The sequence below is a fragment of the Rissa tridactyla genome, chromosome 1 (assembly GCF_028500815.1).
Source record: "Rissa tridactyla isolate bRisTri1 chromosome 1, bRisTri1.patW.cur.20221130, whole genome shotgun sequence".
Classification (NCBI taxonomy): Eukaryota; Metazoa; Chordata; class Aves; order Charadriiformes; family Laridae; genus Rissa; species Rissa tridactyla.
Genome location: NC_071466.1, coordinates 76,750,549 through 76,774,044, shown reverse-complemented (window position 1 = coordinate 76,774,044; position 23,496 = coordinate 76,750,549). Strand labels below are relative to the sequence as shown.

Here is a 23,496-nt window from a genome sequence, read left to right as displayed (position 1 = left end):
TGAGAGATGCTCAATTAAAGCAAGGCTGATGGCTGCTGCTTGACAAATCAATTCAGAGGTGGCAAATACAGAAAAAAGGCACAGAAGCAACTGTGAGAGTGCTGCAGAAAAACTGATGTTGGCATAATTAGCCAAGGAGCAGCCTAACAGAGAAGCAGCATTATAAAACTATGCATTTTTCTTAACAATCCTCAAGAAATGAGATATTCACTACAATTATCTAAAAATCAGAATTGCATTTTTTCTTGTTTCATACGACATAATACAGTTATAAAAATCACATTGTCAGTAAAACAGAAGGTAAAGATTCAATAAAAATATCAGCTAAAAAATAGCTTTGAATTAGCTCATCAGTAATCCACAATAGTATTTTTAAAAGGGCCTATCAACCAAATACCGCAGTAACCGTTCACCTGCTGCAATGACAGGTTATATTTATCTCTATAAAGTCACTATCAAAAGAACTCCTTAAAGAAAGACAGGTTCAGGAAGACTGCAGTTAGATAGCCCTAATAAAGCTCTGAAAATAAGTGTGACTTACAAAAAAAAATCCTGCTGCTGCTAAAATGAGTCATTACAACACCAAATTTCTGTTATGAAAAACAGGATTATTTTCCTAAATTAAGGAAATGGGACACAGCTCCTGATAAGCAGCAGGAACTCTGTCCAGGTTGGCTATTAAGGTAAGGCCTATTGTTTATACAAAAAAAGACATGCAAAATCAAAGCTGTGCCTACCTCATCGAAGTTCTCTGTCATTTTTTGCATGACATCATTCTTCTGCAAACTTTGAAACATCTCTGCTGTTACCATGCCTAGAAAAGTAATGTTTTAAAAACAAGAGTTACCAACAACCGTATTACATTAATCAAGTCCAAACAACGGTAAGGATTTTATTTTCAATTTAGAAACAACAAGAAAAGGCAACTCTGTTTTATCTGTTTACACCGGTGTGGGCAACATATATATAGGGAGACACATAAATTCAGTTATAGTAGAAAATACTGACAAACCAAAACTTAAATTCATATTAGAGAAATCCGCCCTGTGCTCTCTGGCATGGCTATTTCTTCATCCATTCATTTACTTAAAGGATTTACTAAAATTTTGCCCACTGCTAGTCTAAGACCCCAGCAGATTTTCCATAAGAGAAGGCATATTACTCAAAGACCTGGAAAAAAATTTGAAGCGTAAAAAGGTATGTTCTAGCTGCTTAAATACACTCAGAAGTTTCAAGCTAACAGAATAGCCTTCTTAAAACTCTTACTTGACATCCTGAAGCATTTCGCTAGCAAACTGTCCCAAGAAGTCACTGTGTCTCAATGTTTGTTATGAAATAGACAGCTTCACAACCCTCTGGTAAAAGTAACTGCAATGGGTAAGAGATTGCTTTTCTAGACACCAAAGCAGGGAGCTTAATTTGCTAGTTGTTTATTTTCAAAGAAAGATAGTAGCAAAAGATACTAGGAAATGACAAGACAAATAGCGACTGAAACACTGGATTTTAATTAGAACCGTCATCAAAGCCATCTTCCCTACGTGGGGATTCTGCAAAGTGATGTGACATGCCGCTTCAGAAACCTGACCTTCCAAACCATGTTCAAATACAACTTGGAGTTGGTATGCTGTAAACACAGAGTCAAAGAATTTAACCAGCAACATTCTTTGCTGTTAGTCCTGCCCATCTGGAGTTCGTCTTAACAAACAGTACAGATTATAAGCACATGATTTACTGGAGAAAAAAGAACCCATTTTAGAAAGCACACTTCAGATTACTCTCACCCACAGACAATGGAAAGGGCTACTAAGAGGGTAAATTACCTTGGCAGCCTGAGCACTGAATGAAGAAGTTGATCAGATCTAAAAGCGCCACATTCCTGTCTTGTTTATAAGCTTCAACCCAGTCATCTACTACAGACTAGAACAAATTAAAGAAACTCATTAGTCAGAAGCTGAACACAGCATGCTGCACTCCAGTGAGGACATTCATAATAAAGGCTAACAAACTAACACTGTTCCATCTCCATTAAATAATAAAAATGAGAATAAACTCCACGCCATTTTGTTCCATTTTTAATAGTGTATGCAAAAGACTCCTTCTGGGGAAAAACGAAGTCTTGAACTGTTCATTCTGCTCTAGGCAATGTTGCCATTCACAGATGCTTTGCTCCCTGTTAACAGGGAAAATAACCACAGCTTTAATAAATTTAATATACAAAAACCAAAACATCATCCTCATGATTTCTTTCCAGCATTGAGGTAACATTTTCATTTAAACAAAAACAAACAAACAACAAAAAAAGAAAACAAACAAAAAACCCCCACCACATTTAACCTCTGCACCACCTAATTATTATTATTAAATTAATATTAGCAGTTGTCCCTAGGAGTTCTCCCCTTCTTCTCTAGCATCCAGTTTGTGCAGAAGGCTGAAACAGTTCACATACTACAATTAAGCTAAAAAAATAACTCCAAATTTCATTTCTAGGGCAGTCCAGCCTACAGCCTGTACGTGACACTGGCCTGTTGGGAGAAGCCATCCAGGCTTCAACGCACCTGTAGTGCCACACAGCTCTAATGAATTCTAGCAGCAGCAGCCTGGACTCAAGCTGCTGCTTTTCCAGGCCCTTCATATCATGCTTTGCAGAGTAGAAGCTGAGCTTGTCAGGGAGCTCTGCTGAAGTTAACACAGCCATAGCACGGCAAAAGTCCATCCACACAAACATCTTGGAAAAACTAAGGTCTCACCTCCAAAACATAAATGTACTTTTCACGTGTGCCCACATACACTTTGCTTACAGACACTACATACTGGACACATATGTATAAACCTGTATAAAAATATTCGGGGCTCCAGATTTTAGTCCCTCATACACAAACACAATATACACACATGCTCACAGGGTATGGGGAGGCGGGCTTCCTCACACTGAACACAGTTGATAAGTATGTAAATGCACAGGAACCTGACTACTATGCAAAATGCTGTCAAACTGCATTGGAATGGAGGTAAAAGAAAAATACCAAAAGGTAAGTTGCCAGGAAAAAAAAAAAGCCTGATTTTCAGAATCCTGAACAACCAAAATTTTCTAGTGATGAACATTTTCTGTATTTTTTAATTCCCTTTTCATATGTTCAGACATTGCTTTAGGAAGACTGGTTTATGTACATATTTCCTTCCTCTTTTTTTGAAGATGCATTCTTTTCAAGAGCCATGCTCGTAACGGTTTTTCAATCAAACACTTTTCTTCCCCACCTATGACAAAACCGAATAAAATTTCAATACTCCAGAGCACAAATAACTGAAATGACCGCTGTTTATCCATCTTCCCTCCACCAACTCCTCTCAGAATTCAGAGCTAGAAATACCTGCATGGCCTGCTTCCCCATGCTAACCACTTCAAACAACGTAACTGCCTCAACCACTTCGCCATTCTGCAGCTGGCTCACTCTTCTGCTACTGGAAGAATTTCTCCTTACGTTTTCACACTGTTCTCGAACCTTCCGTTTCTCTCTCTGAAACAAGCGAAGCAAAGAATGTACGTGAGAAAATGCAACATGTAACAGCCGTTCACAAATATGTGACCTACCCCCAATAACAAGTTTATTTTACTCTCATTGTAATGATTTCCCCAGGGTGCTAACTTTTAAGCTTCAAGGACACCGATAAAGCCTTATCAAACATGACCATACTAGAAGGGAATGAAAGAAAGGATTTACCAGTTTGAATTTTTTTTTCAACAATGAGTCGTAAGCATAGGAAGGCATGACACGAAAGTAGCTTCTGAACAGTTGTGTACTAGCCAGAAGGCATTTTTCAGTGGCAGCTGTGATTTCTGAAGAATAGACAGCAAGCACAGAAGCTCTTCTACGTCTTTTCACTCACAGGGTAGACACACAACCTGCAAAGTAACGTCAGCTGCACACAATGCAGCGTGAACACACGCTGAAATGAACTGACTGTTCAAAAGCCAGTATTGAGGCTCTGACGACAATGGAATTTGCGGGTCAAACTCTAGTGACTATCCATTAAATTGCGATTTTTTAAATGTAATACTCAATTTTGTAACAATTGAATGAGAGAGAAAATAAATTCCATAATAAAAAAAAAATACTTAAAACAACTTACTGGTGTTTTCAGGTTGCCATTTCTCACACAGCTGCCATTCTGCACAGCAGACTCAGGCACAGTCTCATCATGGACAGCATTCTCTCTGAAACATGTTGAAGGGGTTAGCAGTGAGATCACAGAACTACAAACTTCAGCACAAACAACAGAAGAAAATAAAAACATGTATAGGTATTTTAATATTTTTAACGAATCATTTAGAAGTTACGCCGTTTTCTTACTAAAAACAAAACAGCTAACTGTACAACAGAAATTTGGGACCTTTTTCAAACTATTGGTTTTCCTGTAAGATATACAGATAATTAGAAAGCTAGCAAAACTATCAAAGATACCAAGGAAGTAGAAAGTAAGTAAACGAAACAGAAAGCTGATGTTGACTTAAGGCAGCCTTTGTTGACTTAAGAGCTCTGCACCATGAATCAGTAACACAAGTATGCATTCATTTCGTGGTTGCCCTGAACAAAACAAGGTAACAACATTTGATTGGTCTACAATTTAAAATGAGAGGAAGAAACTTTTTAACTTTGTCTATTAAACACGCTGAAGAAAAAAGACACATGAGAAATTCCATTTGCAGGTCATTGCTAACGCAATGAAGAAATAACTTTATAAATAAAGATGCACCTTCTGGGAGATCTGAAGCCATATATTTATCTGCAATGAAATCATGCCACTTGTCATCATTCCCAATGCTAACAATATGCTTTGCCAAAGGTCATGTTTGAGCAGAAAAGCTGGATCCCACTTGTGCAGCCGATCCAGTACTGGTAGCTGGCTGCTATGGCCTCCTTTTAAACTACGGTGGCCAGGACATGAAGCCAGTTGACTTATACGATAAGAAGGCACAAAAAGAAAGTAAATATGAGAGTGTACAGTTACTTTAATTTTCACGATATGGCTGCAACAAGACAGCGTACCATCACAAGTGACCACTTTACAAAGAAAAGAATAGTGTATTACATTGTCAGACATAGTCAGCTCTCCGATATCCTGTGCTGGCTAACCCAGACGGAGAATTAACTGTGCTACAGACGCAGAGACAGCTCAACTCCAGCTAGGTTTATCAATGCCACATAACCACTGTTGTTGTTCTTCCCAAGACTGCTTTGCAGAGGCAGTATATGACTGAAACAAATCCTCAGACTGAATATCATCAATTGCAGGACGAACGTCCTGATGTTATGTTGTTAGTGACAGCAGACGGAAGTTTTTATTTAAACACATCTCTGTTTACTTTTTTAATCTATTGGGACATTTCACCATAAGTGATGTAGAATTAGGCTTCCAAAGACTCCTATAAAAATCTATATAACTATAAAAATCTATAAAAATATATCAAATTTCTAAGTACAATCGTGCAAAATCTTAACTTCCCTACAGAGAAAAGTCCTATTAAAATTTAATTTCAATGTACTCCTTGCCATAGAAAAGTTCAAAGTGTGCTACAGTGTTTCACAGATGGAAGCCAAGACAATAGTTCAGGATGAACCAATTCTTACGTTAGCTGCCTGGCCATCTGCAAGTTATAGAAAAGAGAGGGATGACCTATAGTTCCCAACTGAGTCAGCATGCTGTAAGCAACAGTTTGCAGAAGTTTTCAAATGTTTTCTTTGATTTGTAATTGTGAGCCACAGAGACTAAGTATCTCAAGGACCACCAGAGACTTCCTAGTTGAAAAAAACAAGCAGCAAGAGATAGCAATATGTATTGCTTTTCTGATGCCAGTTAGCTCTTCCCAGATTCTTCTACAGACCACGAATAAACAAAAAGTATCCAAACATGTTTGTCAAGGAGCTGCCTCTCCTATGTGATTAAATCCTTTCACTCTCTGTTTCAAAGCAGAATGCAACATTATGGGGTTGGACTAACATGTCCTTACTTGCATTGTTTCACTAGAACTACAAGTGAGATGCCAGCCAACATCGTGGTAACATGCACTACCTGTTTCTGCATTACACCTCAACATAATGCTCAACACACTGTCAAACAATTTTCCTGAATTGTTTGCATGCACTGTTTAGCAACTTACTCCATTCTATAATAAACATTTGATTACAGGGACTATAATTGAGTCCAAGTCAAATTAAAACATTTAAATAATGAAAAAATCAGAACTGCTGCAGGACAGTTCAGTCAAGTACTTGTCTGATCATGTACTGCTTTTAATATCTCTGTCTAGAATATACTTCTTTGAAGCTTTAACTCATATGTCTCTTTCCCAAGAACATCCTGAAGGATGGCACTACAGATGGTACCTACTGGCCCTGTGCTACTTAGTTTGTCAGCTTATGCCAGGCAAAACGTACCCATGGCAAAAGGGGCTCAACAAAGTAAGTGAACGTCTGGTATAGGGAACAGCATGCCTACCAAAGCTCAGCAAAACCTGCAACAATGAGAAGAGGGTTGATCTATAGCTTCCTCCTTGGGCTAATGATGCCAAGTAAACAACATCTCTGTGATGTTGTAACTTCCACACATGCACTAAACATCTGTCTTAGACACTCAACAAATGTAACTAAGCACTAAATACTAACACTAAAAAGCCATTGAGTTTCTGAATTGTTTTGGTTATCAGCACACCACACCACATAGCAATGCCACAGGAAGCACCATGCTACAACAGACAACCTACACAAAAGAAGAGATTTTTTAAATCCAGATACTATCAATACTCATGCTTCTCCTTTCTCTTCTTTTTTTTTTTTCCTTTTAATACTGGTGTTTCCAGTAAGGCTATTCATGAGGCAGGTACTTAAACATTTTCAGGAATTAGACCAGACCCTAGAAACTGAACTCCGTGAAACCACTTAGAAATTAAGTGAGATATTTTAATGGAGGTTTTATTTGCACAACTAAGTTTCTGTTGAAGAAACTGTTAAAAGAATTAAGACATCCTCTTACCTTCTTGAGCAAAATAGGAACCACTGTAACCTAGTTGAGGATGACACGTGATCACTTCTGCAGCAATCCTTATACATAACTCCAACTACAGGACTGCAACAGTAGGTCTGACAAATTTTGAACTAGTTTTTTTGTTTGTGTTTTTTTGCTCCCCTCTGTTAGTCTGCACCATCCCAAGCATTATTGCATACCTAAACTCAGTGCCTCATTCACTGGTAACAAACAGTTCTCAGCCATTTACTTTGTTTCCATCAGCAATCAGTAAGAAAGCAGACGCAGAATTCCATTCCTGCCTCATCCTAATTTTCACCTTTATGCCCTGTTACATGTGGCTCACAGACTCATTTTTACCATGCATTCCTGCCACAATATGATCCTTTCACTAACACTTGAAGTATTGCTGATAAGATAAAACCACTTGAAGTAGGGGCGAAGCAAAATCCTTCATCTAGTCCTCAAACACGGTATTGTTGTGAGAATTTCTGAGTTCAGTTTTCTCGTATTAATAAATATTTGGAGTAGATTTAGTGACCCAGACTTAAAAAGAAAGCTACCTCTTTAACAAAGACATAACATATTCCTTTAGCTATGTAAAAGGAACAATTAGTCTATGCCACTGGAAGAATCCTACCTGTAGATTTTTAGGTGTATAGATTTCAATACAACTGCTTCATCTTTTAGAAGCAACATAAGAATCTCAGCTAAACAATCGCCAGGTGCCTTCCTGACACTTCTGAAACTAAGAAGCTGGCTTCAGATGAAACATACTGGAAAGGACATATGGGAAGCTATATTAATTGTCATCATGGACTACAATGCCCCCCTCACTGCCAACAGGGAGACTATGGAATACTTAGCACTCTTGCCCCTCAGCATCCCCAAATTTACCACTGAAGTGAACACACGCATTGACTATAAATCTGCTCGTTATTCTTTTCAAAGTATGTTCATTTGCACTGCAGTGAATAAGGCACAGAAAAGCTTGTAAGGCCAAGGTCCCTGTCAGTCAACATGAAACACTACATCGAGAAGACGCTAAGCAACGCATAAAAGGGAATAAAACAGAGACATTAGTAACGAAACATGGCACACAGCCAATCCCTTTTTTCTTCCCTCCCACCCAAAATGACACATTGTAGACTGCCCCACTATCCACGGGGCACAAAGTCAAGGGACAGCACCCTAGTTTACCAACAAATTTTTTACAAACTGTGGCAGGCCTTACTTTTGGCTGGGAAGGTTACTGGCTGCGTTGGGCTCGGCTATCATTTCCGCTACATTATTTAAGCGGCGCAGACCACATGCTAACGCAACCAGCACCAATTCCGAGGAAACTTCACTGGGACCAGTGGCGTCAAACGCTTAATGAAGCTTCGGCTCTTGTGGGTGAAACAGCAGCCAACAGCTGCGAGGAAAAAGAAAACAAAGAGAGTTAATTCTAGGTGGTTCCCCTAAAATTAAGCCAGAAAGTCCCCCCACAAAACCAGGTCACAGAAGAGAGAGAGAGAGAAGTTAACCGAATTTTGAGAGAAAAAAATAATTAAAATAGGAGAATTTGGAGGCGGGACAGCTGCACCTGACGGGAGCCCTAGCCAGGCGGTGCGTACCGGGCCGCCCGGGCCTCTTACCTAGCCCTCCATCCCCCTCAGGCCGACCCCCGCTCTGCCCGGCGAACCACCTCAGGGGCGCCGCCGCCACCACCCTGAGGGGACGTAACGGGAGGCGGTGGGCCGGACCGGGAGGCGGGGCGCCCTCGCCCACCCGCGCACACAGACGCACAGCACCGGGAGGCGGCGGAGGAAAGGAGCGGGACGGGGCCCGTCACTCACCTGCCGCCGGGGCCGCGCCGGCCAGGCCCGGGGCCGTGGCTGCGGCCCGCCGTCAATCACGGCCGTCCCTTAGGGGCGCCGCCCGGCCTATCAGAGGCCGGGGATCGTCGTCATGTGTCCCGCCGCCGCAGGGTGGGCGGGGCGCCGGTACCTTGGGGCTTCCGTAGCGGCGGGGGCGTGGGCGGAAGGACGCGCGGCCCGTGGCGGTCCCTCCCCGGTGTCCTGCGTGGGGGAGGCGGTGGCCATGGGGCCTGGCCGTCTTTCGCAGTCGCTCCTGCTGCGCTGCCGGCGGGCGGCAGCGGCCCTCGGCATGGCCCGCTGCCGGCCGTCGTCCGCCCGCCCGCTCAGCGCCGCCGTTGGCCTACGGGCTCCGCAGCGGCCGCCCGGCAGGGGCGAGCCCCCGCGGGCGGGCGGCGGAGGGCGGTGGAAGGGGGTGACGGACGCCGGCGGGGGTGCAGAAGAAGAAGAAGAGGAGGGGGATGAGGAAGACGTAGAGGAGGAAGAGGTGGAGGAGCTGCTGGGCCCCTCTCCGCTGGCCGTGGGGCCCGGCGCGCAGCGTCTGGCCGTGGTGCACCCGGCTGTCAAGTGGGGCCCGAAGAAGTCGCCGCTCACCACGGGTGCGTGGGGATGGTGGGGCGGGAGAATGGGTGGGGGGGCTCCGCCGGCGGGGGTCGGGCGGGTTAGCCCCCCGGGGGGCTCGCCAGACAGCCCAGCCACCGCTCCCTGCCCGCCTCCCTCCTCGGTTTCCGCCCGTTGTAGGTCTTTGTGGCCCGCAGGAATGCTTTTAAGGGGTTAGCGCCGGGAGTGTGGGGTAGACCCGTTATTACAGTGATAAAAGTGTGAAATATAAGCTGTAAAAGTCAATAAAAGGTGTAGGCTGGTGTTTCTTTTTCTGAGAATGTGCTGTCAGTGACTGTTTGCAGATCAGTGCTTTGACTCGTAAATCACACAACCGCTGGGTCTTGGACAGCAGAACCACTTGGTCCGTAGAGTGTGCAGGTTGCTTAAGGAAAAAGCCTGTTTTCCCCCTTAATTAGCCAAATGTTAATAGCCTTCAGCCATCAACTATGCTGCCTGGCCGGGCAGGCGGGAGTCCTTCAGCCTTAGGCTTTCCCAGAAGTTGTCTGAAGAGCAAGAATGTTAGAATGCATATAGGAGTGAGGTGAAGCTGAGGTCTTGTGTAATGAAGTCCTCTCATGGACTTAAAGGAGTGCTTTTCTGTAGTTACGTTTTTGCCGGGCAGCTTTCTAGCTGCCCAGTGGAAAAGGACCTGGGGGTGTTGATCGGCAGGCAGCCGGTTGAATATGAGCCAGCAGTGTGCCCGGGTGACCAAGAAGGCCAACAGCATCCTGGCTTGTACCAGAAATAGCGTGGTCAGCAGGACTAGGGAAGTGATCGTCCCCCTGTACTCGGCACTGGTGAGGCCCCACCTCGAATGCTGTGTTCGGTTTTGGGCCTCCCACTACAAGAAAAACATGGAGGTGCTGGGGGGTGACCAGAGAAGGGCAACGAAGCTGGTGAAGGGTCTGGAGCACAAGTCTTATGACGAGCAGCTGAGGGAGCTGGGGTTGTTTAGCTGGAGAAAAGGAGGCTGAGGGGAGGCCTTATCGCTCTCTGCAACTACCTGAAAGGAGGTTGTAGCCAGGTGGGGGTTGGTATCTTCTCCCAAGTGACAGGTGATAGGACAAGAGGAAACGGCTTCAAGTTGCACCAGGGGAAGTTTAGACTGGATATTGGGAAAAATTTCTTCATCAAAAGAGTTATCAAGCATTCGAACAGGCTATTCAGGGAAGGGGTGGAATCGCATTCCCTGGAGGTATTTAAAAGATGTGTAGATGTGGTGCTGAGGGACATGATAGTTAGTGGTGGGTTTGGCAGTATTAGGTTAATGGTTGGACTTGATGATCTTAAAGGTCCCTTCCAACCCAGACAATTCTGTGATTTTACTTAGGGATGCAGTTGCCAATAATTCCTTTATAAGGACCTTAATTAGCATTGCTATTCTTAGATTTCCTTCAGAAATCCTTATAAATAGCTAATACATATATATTAATCATGCATGCTTAGTATGTATGATGAACTTGGCTTGATGTTGTTTCTCCAAACACTCCACTGATTACACAGTTGTTATAGAAAGGATTAAGCATTTTCTAAGTTAGTTTTTTTATATTTATATATGTCAATTTATATGTCATAGCATATGATATTCCTTATTGTATTCAAATTTATTATGCAACGAACATGCTAATTATAACAAATTCTCACTTTGCAAATAGACTTTGTAACCTTTTCAGAATTTGCATAAACATTCCCATTTTACAACTAAAAAAAAAAAAAATACAAAGGCACCTTTCTGTCTAGACATGGAAGAATAGCAGTGATCCCTTTCCATTTATTTAGGCCCTCCAGAGGAAGAGCCTGAAGTCTGAGCAAATGTTTTGGAATGATTGTTGAAACACCACAGGCACAACAGGAAATCTGTGCATTTTACAAGGAATGCTAACAATATGAGGAGAAAGAGGATCATGGTTATCTTTAAAACTATATTACCTTTTTGGACCAAGGTAACCTATTTAATATATCAATTACGTTTTGCTATCTAGAGAAACTTGACAAATTTGTTAGGAAAAGAGGATCTTACTCCCATTTGGCAAATCAAAACGGGATCTACTGATCTGATACATCTGTGTAGTCTTCGTGATTTCACAAAGTCCTCAGACATCAGTGTTTGCCATATAGATGTTTAAAAAAAAAATAAAGTGACTGATGAACAGAATAGAGGATTGGAATCTGCTGGTTTTAGCAAGTCATAAATCAGAGCAGGTCCTTTATGAGTAAGTACCAGTGAAGTTAGCAGCTGGATATGCCATGTTAGTAATGCTTTAAACATTGCCACACCAAGGAATTAATCACATGGGTTTGTGCTCATCTAAAATAACAGAATTTATTTTCTAACCAGTTATTCATTTCACTTGTTGAGGAAAAAAACTTGGTAATTTGTTTCCTGACAATACAATTAAAAATTATTCTGAATCAACAACTATGGAAATAATTTGCACTGGCAGAAAGATGCTTTGTGTGCTAAAATTGCATCAAACTAGAAGCTTAATTATTCTGATTAGAGGTAAGACATTTTGCTTCTTGCACTACTGGTTAAAATAAATACCCTAGTAGAATTTCAGTGTGGTGTAGTCTTTCACTGTTCATGCATGTACTGTACTTATTGGAAATCTGAGCAAGGTTATGTTAGTATATTATAATCTCTTCTTTTTTTTTCCTTTTTTTTTTTTTGTGCATTCATAAAGCTGAATTGCAGATTGCTGAGGCCGTTGCTCTTGTAGATACCCTTCCGAACTGGACGGTTTTAGATAAAATAATTATCCCTACAAAAAATCCTGACAAGAAGTTTGTTTTTGGCAAAGGAAACTTTCAGGCTTTGACAGGTAAGGACTGAGATTTTTCACCACTGCATCATTCTAAATGGAAGACTTCTGCAGCTGAACTGTTTAAGGATAGGTATGAAAGCTGAAGAGAGAGAGAACTTTGTTTATCCATCATGCAGGTTTGCAAACAAACTTCAAAGAATTTTTTTAAGGTTACAAAAGTAACACGGAATAGAAATAACCTGTGCTCACTGAAAATGTGTGAGGCAACTTAATCCCTGCATTTATGTGACTTACATAAGTGAAAGTGGCAGCTGTTCTTGACATAGTACTAAATTAGTGCAAATATAACTGTACCGTGAAAGAATATGATGCCATTTGATATTTTTTGAGCATTCTGCTCAGTGCAAAATGGTTTTATATTCAGTATATTTTAAAAAGAGAATTGATGTTTAACACTGTATTTTGTAATGGTTATCCATCTTTTAGAAAAGATTAAAAAATTGCCCCATGTGACAGCTGTCTTCTTGAATGTGGAAAGAATATCTTCACTAACAAAGGTAATCAATATCAAATCATATTCTTTACATCAGTATTGTTCAGAAGCTATTGATATTATGAGAAGTAGGGTCAGTTATGACTCTGAATTTGCAGATGGTAATATATGAAGCCACCTGGACTGAGCTTTGTTGAAAGGAAACTTAATTGCTATTACGTTTGTCCAGTTGATATATGTGTTTCCAGCTCTCATGCATGAATTTTTCCAGCATCCTAATAGCTATTTAGCATAAACTCTGCTCCGGCATTTGCCACTGGCTCTGCTTAAAATGTTGGAAAAGTTAGTCAAGGTCTTTTTCACAAAATGGAGGTGGTAACACAGCTTTTGTTATGAAGAATGTCAACATTTTGGATTAGCTATATGCACAAGTTTCTATACCCATATGGATAGTGTATTCATTTTCCTTTAGTTCTGTGGGTGCTGTATTGTATTTTGAATATGAAGCGTAAATTCAGAGCAAGCTTATATTTGAATGTTTCAGATATTTAAACTTTCGTTCCTAAACCATAAAAAGAAACTATATTTTAAATGGACAGATTACTTTGAGAGGAGGAGCATGCTTCACTTTTTTTTTTTTTTTTAAACCCTGGCAGTAAAATAACTGGTGCATGAACTATAGACGCTCTTTGAAATGCTTAGACAAACTGAAATAAATACTTTCTTGGTTTCTTTGCATGTACAGCATCATGCAGGGTGTAAAGTGCACGCAAACTCTGCAAGCAGACATTAATGCTTTGCTGGTAATTTTGAATGCTTTCCCTGATGATAAAATGAACTGATATGGTAATTATCTCTTAATAGATAGTTTTCTCAAACACTTCAATTTGCTGATGAGATGGAAGCTGAAAATATTTGATTTCAATTTCCTATTTTTTTATTCCCTAATTTACAGTGTGAGTACTTTTGTTACTAGATTTGCTAACAACAAAAAAAGTCTTTTTGCAAATCTAGATCTTAAAGAGCAATTTAACAGTGTTGATTCAAGAAAGTGTTTGAGAACATGTATAAAATGCAAGCATTCTGGGTTTTTGAGATGGTAGAGGGGAAATACTGCATACTTTAAGTGTCTTTTGCTGAATTAGAGCAAGGATGGGATTTTTTTGTTTGGTTGTTGGTTGGTTGTTTGTGGTTTTTTATAAGTATTTTGTGAGAAGCTGGTTATGAAATAATTTTCCTGCCTTCCTCTCTTTCTATTTTTATTTTTTTCTTCAATTTTGGTAATCTTTTTTCTTTTCCTATGTTAGCCTTATCCTTTCCCATACCATTATTTCATAATTATTTTTAGCAAGGACTTAACCACTGAGATTCTTGATTCTGAGAGGTGCTGTAAGAGCTGTTGTCAGAATCCATTAAAGTCGACAGAAGGTTTCTCGCTGAATTTGATGGGCCTAGACATAAAGTTCTAGCTTCTAAGCTCTCTTTCACCTTTCTTCATAGTCAACCAATTTTTACCTTTGCGTGCTCATAATCATTACCCATACATTGAAATGGAATCCTGAGATCCTCTGAGTTCAAGTGTCCATCAGCTAACCAATTGTAGTGCTGTGTAGGAACTGATCTACTGATACTGTGCGGGACAGAAAATGTGTATTTTGTCTTACATGGCTAAAGAAAGAACTAGAAGATGCCTGGGGCGTGAAAGTCTTTGACAGATACACAGTTGTACTTCACATTTTTCGTTGTAACGCCCGGACCAAAGAAGCAAAACTTCAAATAGCATTGGCCGAAATTCCACTTCTCAGGTACCTCAAGCTGTGCAAATCACATGCTGATATTTGCATATTTTAGTGACTATTTCTTTACAGTAACAAAAATGGTAATACCGAACTGTAAATAAAAGTGACACTGTTTCAGTGCTTGCATAGTATGCTCAATGATTGATTAGAGCATAGAAATATTTGCTTTAATGTCACTGTTTTAAGCTTTTGCAATGCTGACAGGCAAATCCAGAAAGTGTTCAATACATAATCTTACAAAAGATATTTCTCATTAAAACGTCCCGGTTCTTTCTAATGCAGAAGATAGATTGAAAGAATGTGTGAGAATTGAACATTATATATCCCATATATATCCCATACATAATATTGATGGGCTTAATAAGGAAAGCTATTAACAAGGAACATTAAAGACATTAACTTGTATCTGAATTTTTCACATTTCTACATTACATGGCATAGAAATCTTTGTACACGGCAGTTCGGGTAGGTTGCGTGGATGGATCAGAGGCATCTTTGGCTCTCTGAAATTTCAGAATAGCCGTTATAATTTTCTAAGAGAGTTGCATGATTTTTCAAACCACGGTTGAGAAGCCAGAAAAATCAGGATTTTCTTTGCCAGGCTTCTCGATGTGAGCAGGCTTTATTTAGAGCTCTGTCATTTAGTGGTTTTATTTGTACTATTAGAATGTCACTACGCTTTGTGTTTGTTAGGCATTTTAGGATAGCTTGATTAAAGAAAATTGCTTCTAATTAACTGTTACTCCACTGCCAGGTCAAATCTGAAAAATGAGGTATCTCGGCTAGATCAGCAGAGAGGTGGATCAAGATACATCATGGGCTCAGGTAAAGTCTAAATATTCTCATGAATTAGAGGATATTTTTTCTCCATAGCCTTGAAACAAATGTAACTGCATCTTATATTTTTTGGAGGAGTCTGGGAGGAAAAACTGCTTGTGGTCTTCATCTAACTAAGTGAATGTACAAAAATTTATTGTAAAGTAGCTTAAATAATAAAGTTTTGGTCTGTACTGGTTGAGTAAGTAGCCATGGACAGAGTACTTGCTGCCACAGTGGTTTATCATCAGCACATGGTTATTCGAGAGTGCTTAGCTTATGTTTTAAAAATTACTTATCAGTCTGACTCTATCTTAGGCAAGAATACATAGTTTTAGTTGCTTATTTATAACTTCATGTGCCCTGGTGCTAACTCACTTAATTTCCAAATGCACAACATCACATGGTTTACTGTTTCTCTTGTAGACTATTCTGACAATTATTCATTTGTATTTTTCAGGTGAAACATTCATGGAGACACAGAACCGTATCTTGAAAGAAAAAGAACTTAAAATTAGGAATGCCCTGGAGAAACTAAGAAGAAAAAGGTCTTTACTTAGAACTCAGCGCAGAAAACGCGAGTTTCCGATTATCTCAGTAATGGGCTATACTAATTGTGGTAAGCAAAACCTCATGAAATTGTAACACAAAAGAGCTTACATTGTCTAATTAATAATTAGAAACTCTAGCCAGAATCTCATTTCACTGTGAATAGGCTTCATCTTTTAATTAGTTTTTAAATTGTGTAATAAATATATGTCAATTAGGATGTAGTTAGGAAGCAAATGATGCTTGTTGTAGATGTTCTTTTTTTCTTTTTTTTTTTTTTCCCAGACTTGAAGACATGTTTTGGAGAAATGCCTAGCACCTATTATGCCAAAAAGATTTTATATATAGGGCTTAAAACTATACTACTTTTGTCCCTTTATATGAATCTTTCTTACTGGGATCAGAATGGGTAGAGAAAAGTACGTGGGGTTTTGGATCACTGGGAAGGCTTGAGGCACAGGCAGAAAATTCAGGACAGTTGGCAGTTGATCTGAGAAATGTGCTTAAGCGCTGTAGCTTTTCATTGATTGACGTATACTGTTCTGAGATGTGCTCATAAGAGATTCTAAATAAAGCTAAAGGTTTTTTCTATTTTTTTTTATAGCTTACACAAGCGAATTCATGCACAAGGCATAAATAGACTTTGGACTATACCCTTTTTTCAGGTTACGTTGTCTTAAGACCAGTTCATTTTCTTACGCAACAGCTTTATAAAAACACACTTACCTTACACTAATTTTGTTATCAGTTACATACTCAAAGATTTGGATTACACTGTATATTTTTCTTAAATGTCATGCTTCCATACTTTTAAAACTGAATATTCAACAAAATATATATATTACAATTTTGTACACATAATTGAAATCCTTTAACTAGGGTATGTACTGAGCACTTTAGTTTAATGACTAGATCCTGTGAAATATTAATTGAGTTTAAATAAATGTCTCTAGTATTATGTTCATTAGGAAACACCCAATAAAAGCATAAACCTAATAAGCTACATATTATTAGTGCTTCTGTTTATTGTTGGATTTAACAAGTAAATATTGAATTGTTTTATTTGACACCAGAAGCACTGAAGTGTGCATAAATGTATGCTTTCTAATGCTGTCATGGCAGTGCCCTTCAGATAGTCTTAGAGGTGAGAAATGTGGGTATGTCACTTTGCAGGTCAGTTCAGTCTTTGATCATCTTGTGATTTCACAGCATAGCTTCCAGACGTGGCCTTAAATCCAATTCCAAGTTATAAAAGTTAAGACTGTCTTTGGATTTCCTAACATCATATAGATACTTAATCATAGGCTAGATTTAAATTAGTGGAATAGATATGAAAAGATATGTTACATCAATACAACTCACCTGAACCTTGCAAATTAATTTTTTTACTTGAAACCAGCCATTAAAATCATGTTCTTTTTTTCCTTAATTAGGAAAAACTACCTTGATCAAAGCCTTGACTGGTGAAGCAGGACTTCAACCCAGAGATCAGCTGTTCGCCACTCTTGATATCACAGCCCATGCTGGCTATCTGCCCTCGCATATGGCAGTTATTTATGTTGACACTATTGGGTTTCTGACTGATCTTCCACATAATCTGGTTGAGTCCTTTTCAGCTACATTAGAAGAGGTGGTTTACTCAGTAAGTAGTCCACGATAAAAATTGAGAACTAAAATTAATTTCCTTTTAGATAATCCTCACCCCTTCAAAAAAGGCATGCTGTTAATTGGCATGCTGTTCTTAGTGAGGTAGCTGGCTTTCTGTAGTAGTCTCCTAAGATAATGAGGTAAATATCTTACCATAAGCCTATTTTCTGACACTTGAAATTATGCAGAATATATAGATATGAAGAGATTTCAGAAAGGGTTTCTTTGGAGTATATGTAATATGTGTCCTCCATGATATGTAAACCAGATAAATGAGATTTTTCTTATTAAACATATGAACATCTAACCAGTGCATCAGAATAAGTTGAGGCTAGTTTTCTTGAGAGTTAAAAATTAAATAAAGCCTCTGGAATGATCTTTTTTTAACTTTAAGGTTTCCTATATCACTAAAAGTGGGTGGTCGTGATGTGATGCAGGCAGCATGTAATAAACATAAACATACTTTTCCAATCATTTTCTCATTAAAGGTAGTTTCCTGTGTTATAGCACAATGTAAAGCTCCATATACACAGACATTTAAACAAAAAGCCTGTATTGTCAAAGGTAATGGAATTCAGTGGTATTGGAATGTCAAAGATAATGGAATTCTGAGGATTAGACTCTTCACCATGTAATAATAGGACTTTCAAAAGCTGACTGCAACTGCCCTATTCATCTCTTATTCTGAAGCGTTAAACGAAAGGCAAGAAATTTAATTCTCTGTCACTTTCAGAAGTTTGAAGCAGTATCTTGAGCAAAGATGACAAAACATTTTGAATGCAAATATTTAATTTGGTTGCTTGGTTTTATCAGGAGAAACATGATTGTGTATGTACTTGAAACTGGTAACTTTTGTATAAAGCTTTCTAAGTGAAGTAATATCATCTCAGGAACTAAGAATAAGGAGAATTAGAATCTTCTGCATTTTGAATTTAAAAACAGAATTACAAGTTACATGGGGGTTTTCCCCCCCCATTTTTTAAACAGTTTTTCAGCCATACTCTTCTATAACCTTTGTAGAGTTCACTCTTTTTCTTCTCCAGTATTTTTTAAGTCTTATTGTTACACAGCTTTGGCTTTGAAAAATTAGATCAGTTATTATTTGAACTCCGAATTCTGTAACTAGCTTGATTGACAGGGTTTGTTTCAGGGTTGTTGGAGGCAACTCGTACTCGCTGTGGAGTTAAAGACTAAGGTGCTACAGATTTTCTTCCATGATGGTACGAAAACGAGTATTGGTTTAAATACTCGAGTAGTTCATTTTACAGTGTTGACCTGCCAGTGCATTAGCTAATGGCTAGGAAAGTATTTTATATGAATTAACAATGCGAAAACAGTATAAAATCTCTGCAACTTGTAACCGGTGAGTTTCATTGAGTTAACTATCTTGTATATTGATACTTGCTAGGATCTGATAGTTCATGTGAGGGATATTACTCATCCAGAAACCATCCTCCAGAAAGCAACTGTTCTGTCAGTTCTGAAGAATCTTAATCTTCCCAGCCGTTTATTGGACTCAATGGTAGAAGTTCATAACAAAGTGGATTTGATAGAAAGGTAAGCAAGAGATGCTAAGCGTACTTAAACATTTCTTATGTTCTGGAAGCTTTTTAATTCTTACTGTAGAAAAAAGCTCCCACGCTTCTGAATGCGTTTAATAGTGTTTCTCATTCTTTTACATATGTAAATATGGTCTTAAAAAGAATTCATTATCTTTTAATTACAAAAGAAATAACTTGAGTCATCCAAGAAGTGGCCTCTGTAGGAAGGTGCCATTATAAAGTAACACAGTTAAATTGGGTGTGCTTGGAATATTTTCACAGCCTAATCGTCAAAACCAAATGTGCTAGCAATTGTTACCTTTCAGGTACAAACCCACCGAAGAAAATGCTTTAGCCATTTCTGCTCTACGTGGACATGGTTTAGAAGAGCTGAAAGAAGAAATAGAGAAAAAAATTTTGATAGCAACAGGGAAGAAGATTCTGACAGTTAATGTCAACTTACAGGGACCTCAGCTAAGGTAAATAACTTTCAATTGCAAGAAGGACTTGGAGAAATATGAAACTCTGTCTTGCATGTCTTAAAATTTCCATATCATATCATACTAATTTTAATTCACGTTAAGAGTTAGAGGGATAATTATCAAAGTTTTCTGACCTATTGAGAAACAATATGCCCATTAGATACCCTAGAGTCTGCTTCTGAAAGGGTCCTTCACAGAATTCTGTGTGTTAGTACAATAAAACATACTTCCTGAAAGACCGTGCCACTGGTCCTGGAGCCAGATTTCTGATAAAAAACACAAATCTGAAAGATTTATGAAAACACTATACCCTATTTCCAAACAGCAAATGAGAAGTTAAGTGAAGCACTTCATCTTAAAGTGTTAAATTGCCTAGACTGGAACATGCTGTCCTAAAACAAAGATCACATTTTATGCGGTATGTCATACCTTTAAGTTGGTAATATGCTTTTACTTCTACAGTTGGCTCTATAAAGAAGCAACAGTTCAGGAAGTAGAAGTCATGCCTGAAGATGGCACAGCCAGAGTGAAGGTGATAATCGGCAATTCTGCTTTTGGCAGATACAAGAGCCTCTTTCCAAACAGTAAGATTTTTATGCCATGAAACTGCATCCTTTTCTAGGAAAAGAAATGGATCTCATTAAGAGGATGTGAAACAAAATTAATGATCTGTTAGCCTGGGTGCTGAAGAGTATTTCTTCCCCAGTTGATGTTTTTGATGGATTTTAGAAATGGACACTGCTTCAGAAAACTTCTGTTTGGAAACAATAAGAGCCTGGAGCTTCGTTCTGTCAGCAAGTGCAAGGACAGCACTAAATTTTTAATGTTAAAACAGTTGTTGGCTGTGAGCTGTGGACCTCAAACACATGGAAATCACTGGATGGCATCTGAATTAACTTTCAGAAAAGTACTAAGTTTCTCATATCATATAAGTAAAGGGTTTTACCCCCCTTTTTGGAATAAAATAATATTTATTATAGTTAAGGTGTGTCAGATGGTCCTTGGAAAATGAAAGTTAGTGAACAAAATGTGGTTGGCTGTATATAAATAATACAGATAGGTTCATGCATTCTGCTTGGATACGTATTTAAGTAAAATAACTGCTGTGTTGTATTGCAGTGAAGCAAAAAATCATAGATTTGTATATTCAAGCAATAAAGTTAGCCAGGAACATCTTTTACCTGTACAGTTTTCTTGCCTATTGTAATTTAGCCACAATACGTACTACTGTGTCAGTTCTTAAAGAGAAGACATTTAAGTTACAGCAAACCAGGGATTTTGTGTGAAATAATTTCACAAATTAAAAAAACAACCCAAAACCTGATCCATTACCTGAGTTATGAGTTACTACTGGGAACCAATAAAACAATCAGTATCACATAAAGGAGAAGGAAAACCATTTCAGTCCGTATTACACTAAGAGATCAAGTTTTATTAGACAGAGTAGCAAGCCACTTGAGAGTACAAAAGCCAGGCAGAAAAACATTCCGAGGATGTATAATGTAACACTTCATGCAGGTAGTGACTCTAGGAAAAAAAATCAAAACTAAACTGCCTGCTCAGTATGAAGTACATAGAGGTAAGAACAAGGATAAAAAGCACTGTAAAAAAGCATTTAGAAAGTCTTTATATATAAATGGAATGTTTGGGTGTTTACTCCTATGTATTCTGCAATTGCAAGAGATTGCATGAGGAGGTAGCATCTTAGCCTTTCGTGCTGAGAAGTCTAGGCCGAGTTTGACCTGATAGCAAGTAGCTGTTGATTTCAAACTCCTGCAAACATTAACATCTTGCCAGACGTTTGAACTCAGCTTTTGCGTATAAAGTGCATCTGAAAAGTGAGGTATATTGATGAAGCTGCGTAGTGAACTTCATACAATGCCTGGTTTTGTTTTAGTCCCGATGCTTGCCATTTCTCTTACCTTCATGATCATCTGTTATTGCACAGTTCATTTAAAAAAAATAGAAAAATAGGATTAATACGCAATGGCAAACAACATAAAACCCTTAGTTTTTACATAAGCAAAAAATACTTATTGAGAGGAAAAATAACTCTAGAGCTACTAAAACAGGTAAATAAAAAAACAGTTGTGAAACCCCAAATGAGTATGACAGAAGCCAAGAATCTGTATTTTTAGAGCCGTCTGAGTTTAGGTAAGGAATTTGTTTCATATGTGTTTATTTTCAATGTAAGGCATATTTTGGCAACACCTAATACAACATATTTTGTTACCACAGACAAAACACTCTAGGGGCCTAGTTTTGGTATCTTCATCACTGCAGAACTGGCATGAGTGATAAAATGAGTTCAAACACGCATACCTCTTACAAATCATAAACAATTTTGGTGACTACCCTGTTGGTTAATGGGCTCACAAACTGATCCTTCAGCACCACAACAACAGTACGGCCACTTCTAGATCTCTAATGTTAATGATGTATTAGTGTATATGTATAAAAATTGTGTCAAATAGGATTGTCACTACTGTTTCTTCAATATATCAAAATATTTTTAAACTGTTCCTTTCCTACATTTAACACAAACTATGAAAACAGACAAGTCAGTTTCACACTGACATAAAACATTGAGAACGGGGATTGCAAGCTGTGCAGAATATATTTACAATTATAAGTAAGATAAAATCTTATCACAAAATAATTCTTGCAGCTACCGACGTATTTCTCCTTGCTCATAAGTAAAATAAAATAGGATTAAATTCTTGGGACTTTCAGTATTGCCAACTGCTGCTACAGAATCTAAGCACCTCCAAGTAAATTGTACCTATACCATATTTCTCTAGAGACTTCAGCCAGGTTTGCATGCTCTCTTTTCTGTGAAAAGGCCTTGAAACCTTGATGATGTTGAGAGCACTTTTCTTACTGAGTCTTTAAAACATCCCTGGTTAAAGTTAACTGGACCTTCACGGGATCCAGGATGTTTAAACCAGGACACATTAAATGCAAGACAAAGGCTTTTTGGCTTTTCACAGATTAAGAAGCTGAGAAGGAAATGCTATTTGTTCCAGCCCCTTTACTTTGACAGTGTAATGGAGGATTTATTTTTGTGTTAAGTTCTATCACATCTTTGACAAAGTCACCATTTCCTATGAAGTCTCCGGCAATGATGTTAATACATTGTTTCTTTGGTCCTGGATACTGCTGCTTTATCCAGATTTTCAAGCATGGAAGACTCTGGAGTGTCATTTTCTTCAATGATCCAAATGGGTGTACGAGAATATACCTTAAATTTTCAGTAAGGTTAATCCCAGCTACAAAGAATTTTTCTGAAACAAAAATCAGAAAGTGATACATTAAATATTCCTTTGAGAACAGAAACTGCTCGGCATTGCATTAACTCCAGATCTCATTCTTCTGGGAATCATTAAAACAGTAACTTCACAATCTTTCTGTATTGTTTCATATCCCTAGGACTGTTTCAGTGGACTGTCTCCCCGTCTTGCAACTGCACGATGTAGTAAATAGTTACTGAACCAAGCTTGCTTATTGAACCGTTACGGTTTAGCTAAATTTATCTAAGTTTGGGTTGGAAGGGACCTTTAAAGGTCACCTAGTCCAAACCCCCTGCAATGAGCAGGGACATCTTCAACTAGATCAGGTTGCTCAGAGCCCCGTCCAACCTGACCTTCAATGTTTCCAGGGATGGGGCATCTACCGCCTCTCTGGGCAACCTCTTCCGGTGCTTTGCCACCCTCACTGTAAAAAATTTCTTCTTTATATCTAGTCTAAACCTACCCTCTCTTAGTTTAAATCCATTACCCCTTGTACAATTGCAACAGGCCCTACTAAAAAGTCCGTTCCCGTCTTTCTTAGAAGCCCCTTTTAAGTACTGAAAGGCCGCAATAAGGTCTCCCCGGAGCAGCAAGCACTGGACTGTGGAAGCAGGCTCCTGCCTGTGAGAAGGACA

At 38.9% G+C, this 23,496-nt stretch overlaps 3 protein-coding genes across 12 annotated transcripts in view; 1 reads left to right on the top strand and 2 right to left on the bottom strand.

Moving 5' to 3' along the window:
• The window catches only part of LOC128904508 (cohesin subunit SA-2-like), a 65,227-nt gene extending 56,269 nt beyond the window's left edge, over positions 1-8,958 (bottom strand). For 3 of the 7 annotated variants that reach the window (XM_054188954.1, XM_054188956.1, XM_054188955.1), the window contains exons 1-6: positions 8,859-8,958; positions 8,255-8,434; positions 4,129-4,213; positions 3,369-3,515; positions 1,821-1,917; positions 738-814 (exon numbers count right to left, since the gene is read on the bottom strand). In XM_054188954.1, the coding sequence (XP_054044929.1) occupies positions 738-814; positions 1,821-1,917; positions 3,369-3,515; positions 4,129-4,213; positions 8,255-8,298 (450 nt within the window). In that variant the 5' untranslated portion in view covers positions 8,299-8,434; positions 8,859-8,958. Of the gene's footprint in view, positions 1-737; positions 815-1,820; positions 1,918-3,368; positions 3,516-3,719; positions 3,919-4,128; positions 4,214-8,254; positions 8,435-8,858 lie in introns of those variants that run through there. The other 4 variants (XM_054188959.1, XM_054188957.1, XM_054188960.1 and 1 more) reach the window with 4 other exon arrangements.
• On the top strand, positions 8,956-21,542 carry GTPBP6 (GTP binding protein 6 (putative)). Its single transcript, XM_054188965.1, has 10 exons — positions 8,956-9,475; positions 12,164-12,301; positions 12,731-12,801; positions 14,412-14,542; positions 15,291-15,361; positions 15,813-15,971; positions 17,335-17,543; positions 18,957-19,105; positions 19,416-19,568; positions 20,034-21,542. Exons 1-10 carry the CDS (start codon positions 8,971-8,973, stop codon positions 20,173-20,175), a joined length of 1,728 nt encoding a protein of 575 aa, XP_054044940.1. The 5' UTR covers positions 8,956-8,970; the 3' UTR covers positions 20,176-21,542.
• Positions 20,983-23,496, bottom strand: part of PLCXD1 (phosphatidylinositol specific phospholipase C X domain containing 1) — a 36,516-nt gene continuing 34,002 nt past the window's right edge. For all 4 annotated transcript variants that reach the window (XM_054188968.1, XM_054188967.1, XM_054188966.1 and 1 more), the window contains exon 7: positions 20,983-22,855. In XM_054188968.1, the coding sequence (XP_054044943.1) occupies positions 22,563-22,855 (293 nt within the window). In that variant the 3' untranslated portion in view covers positions 20,983-22,562. The remainder of the gene's footprint in view (positions 22,856-23,496) is intronic.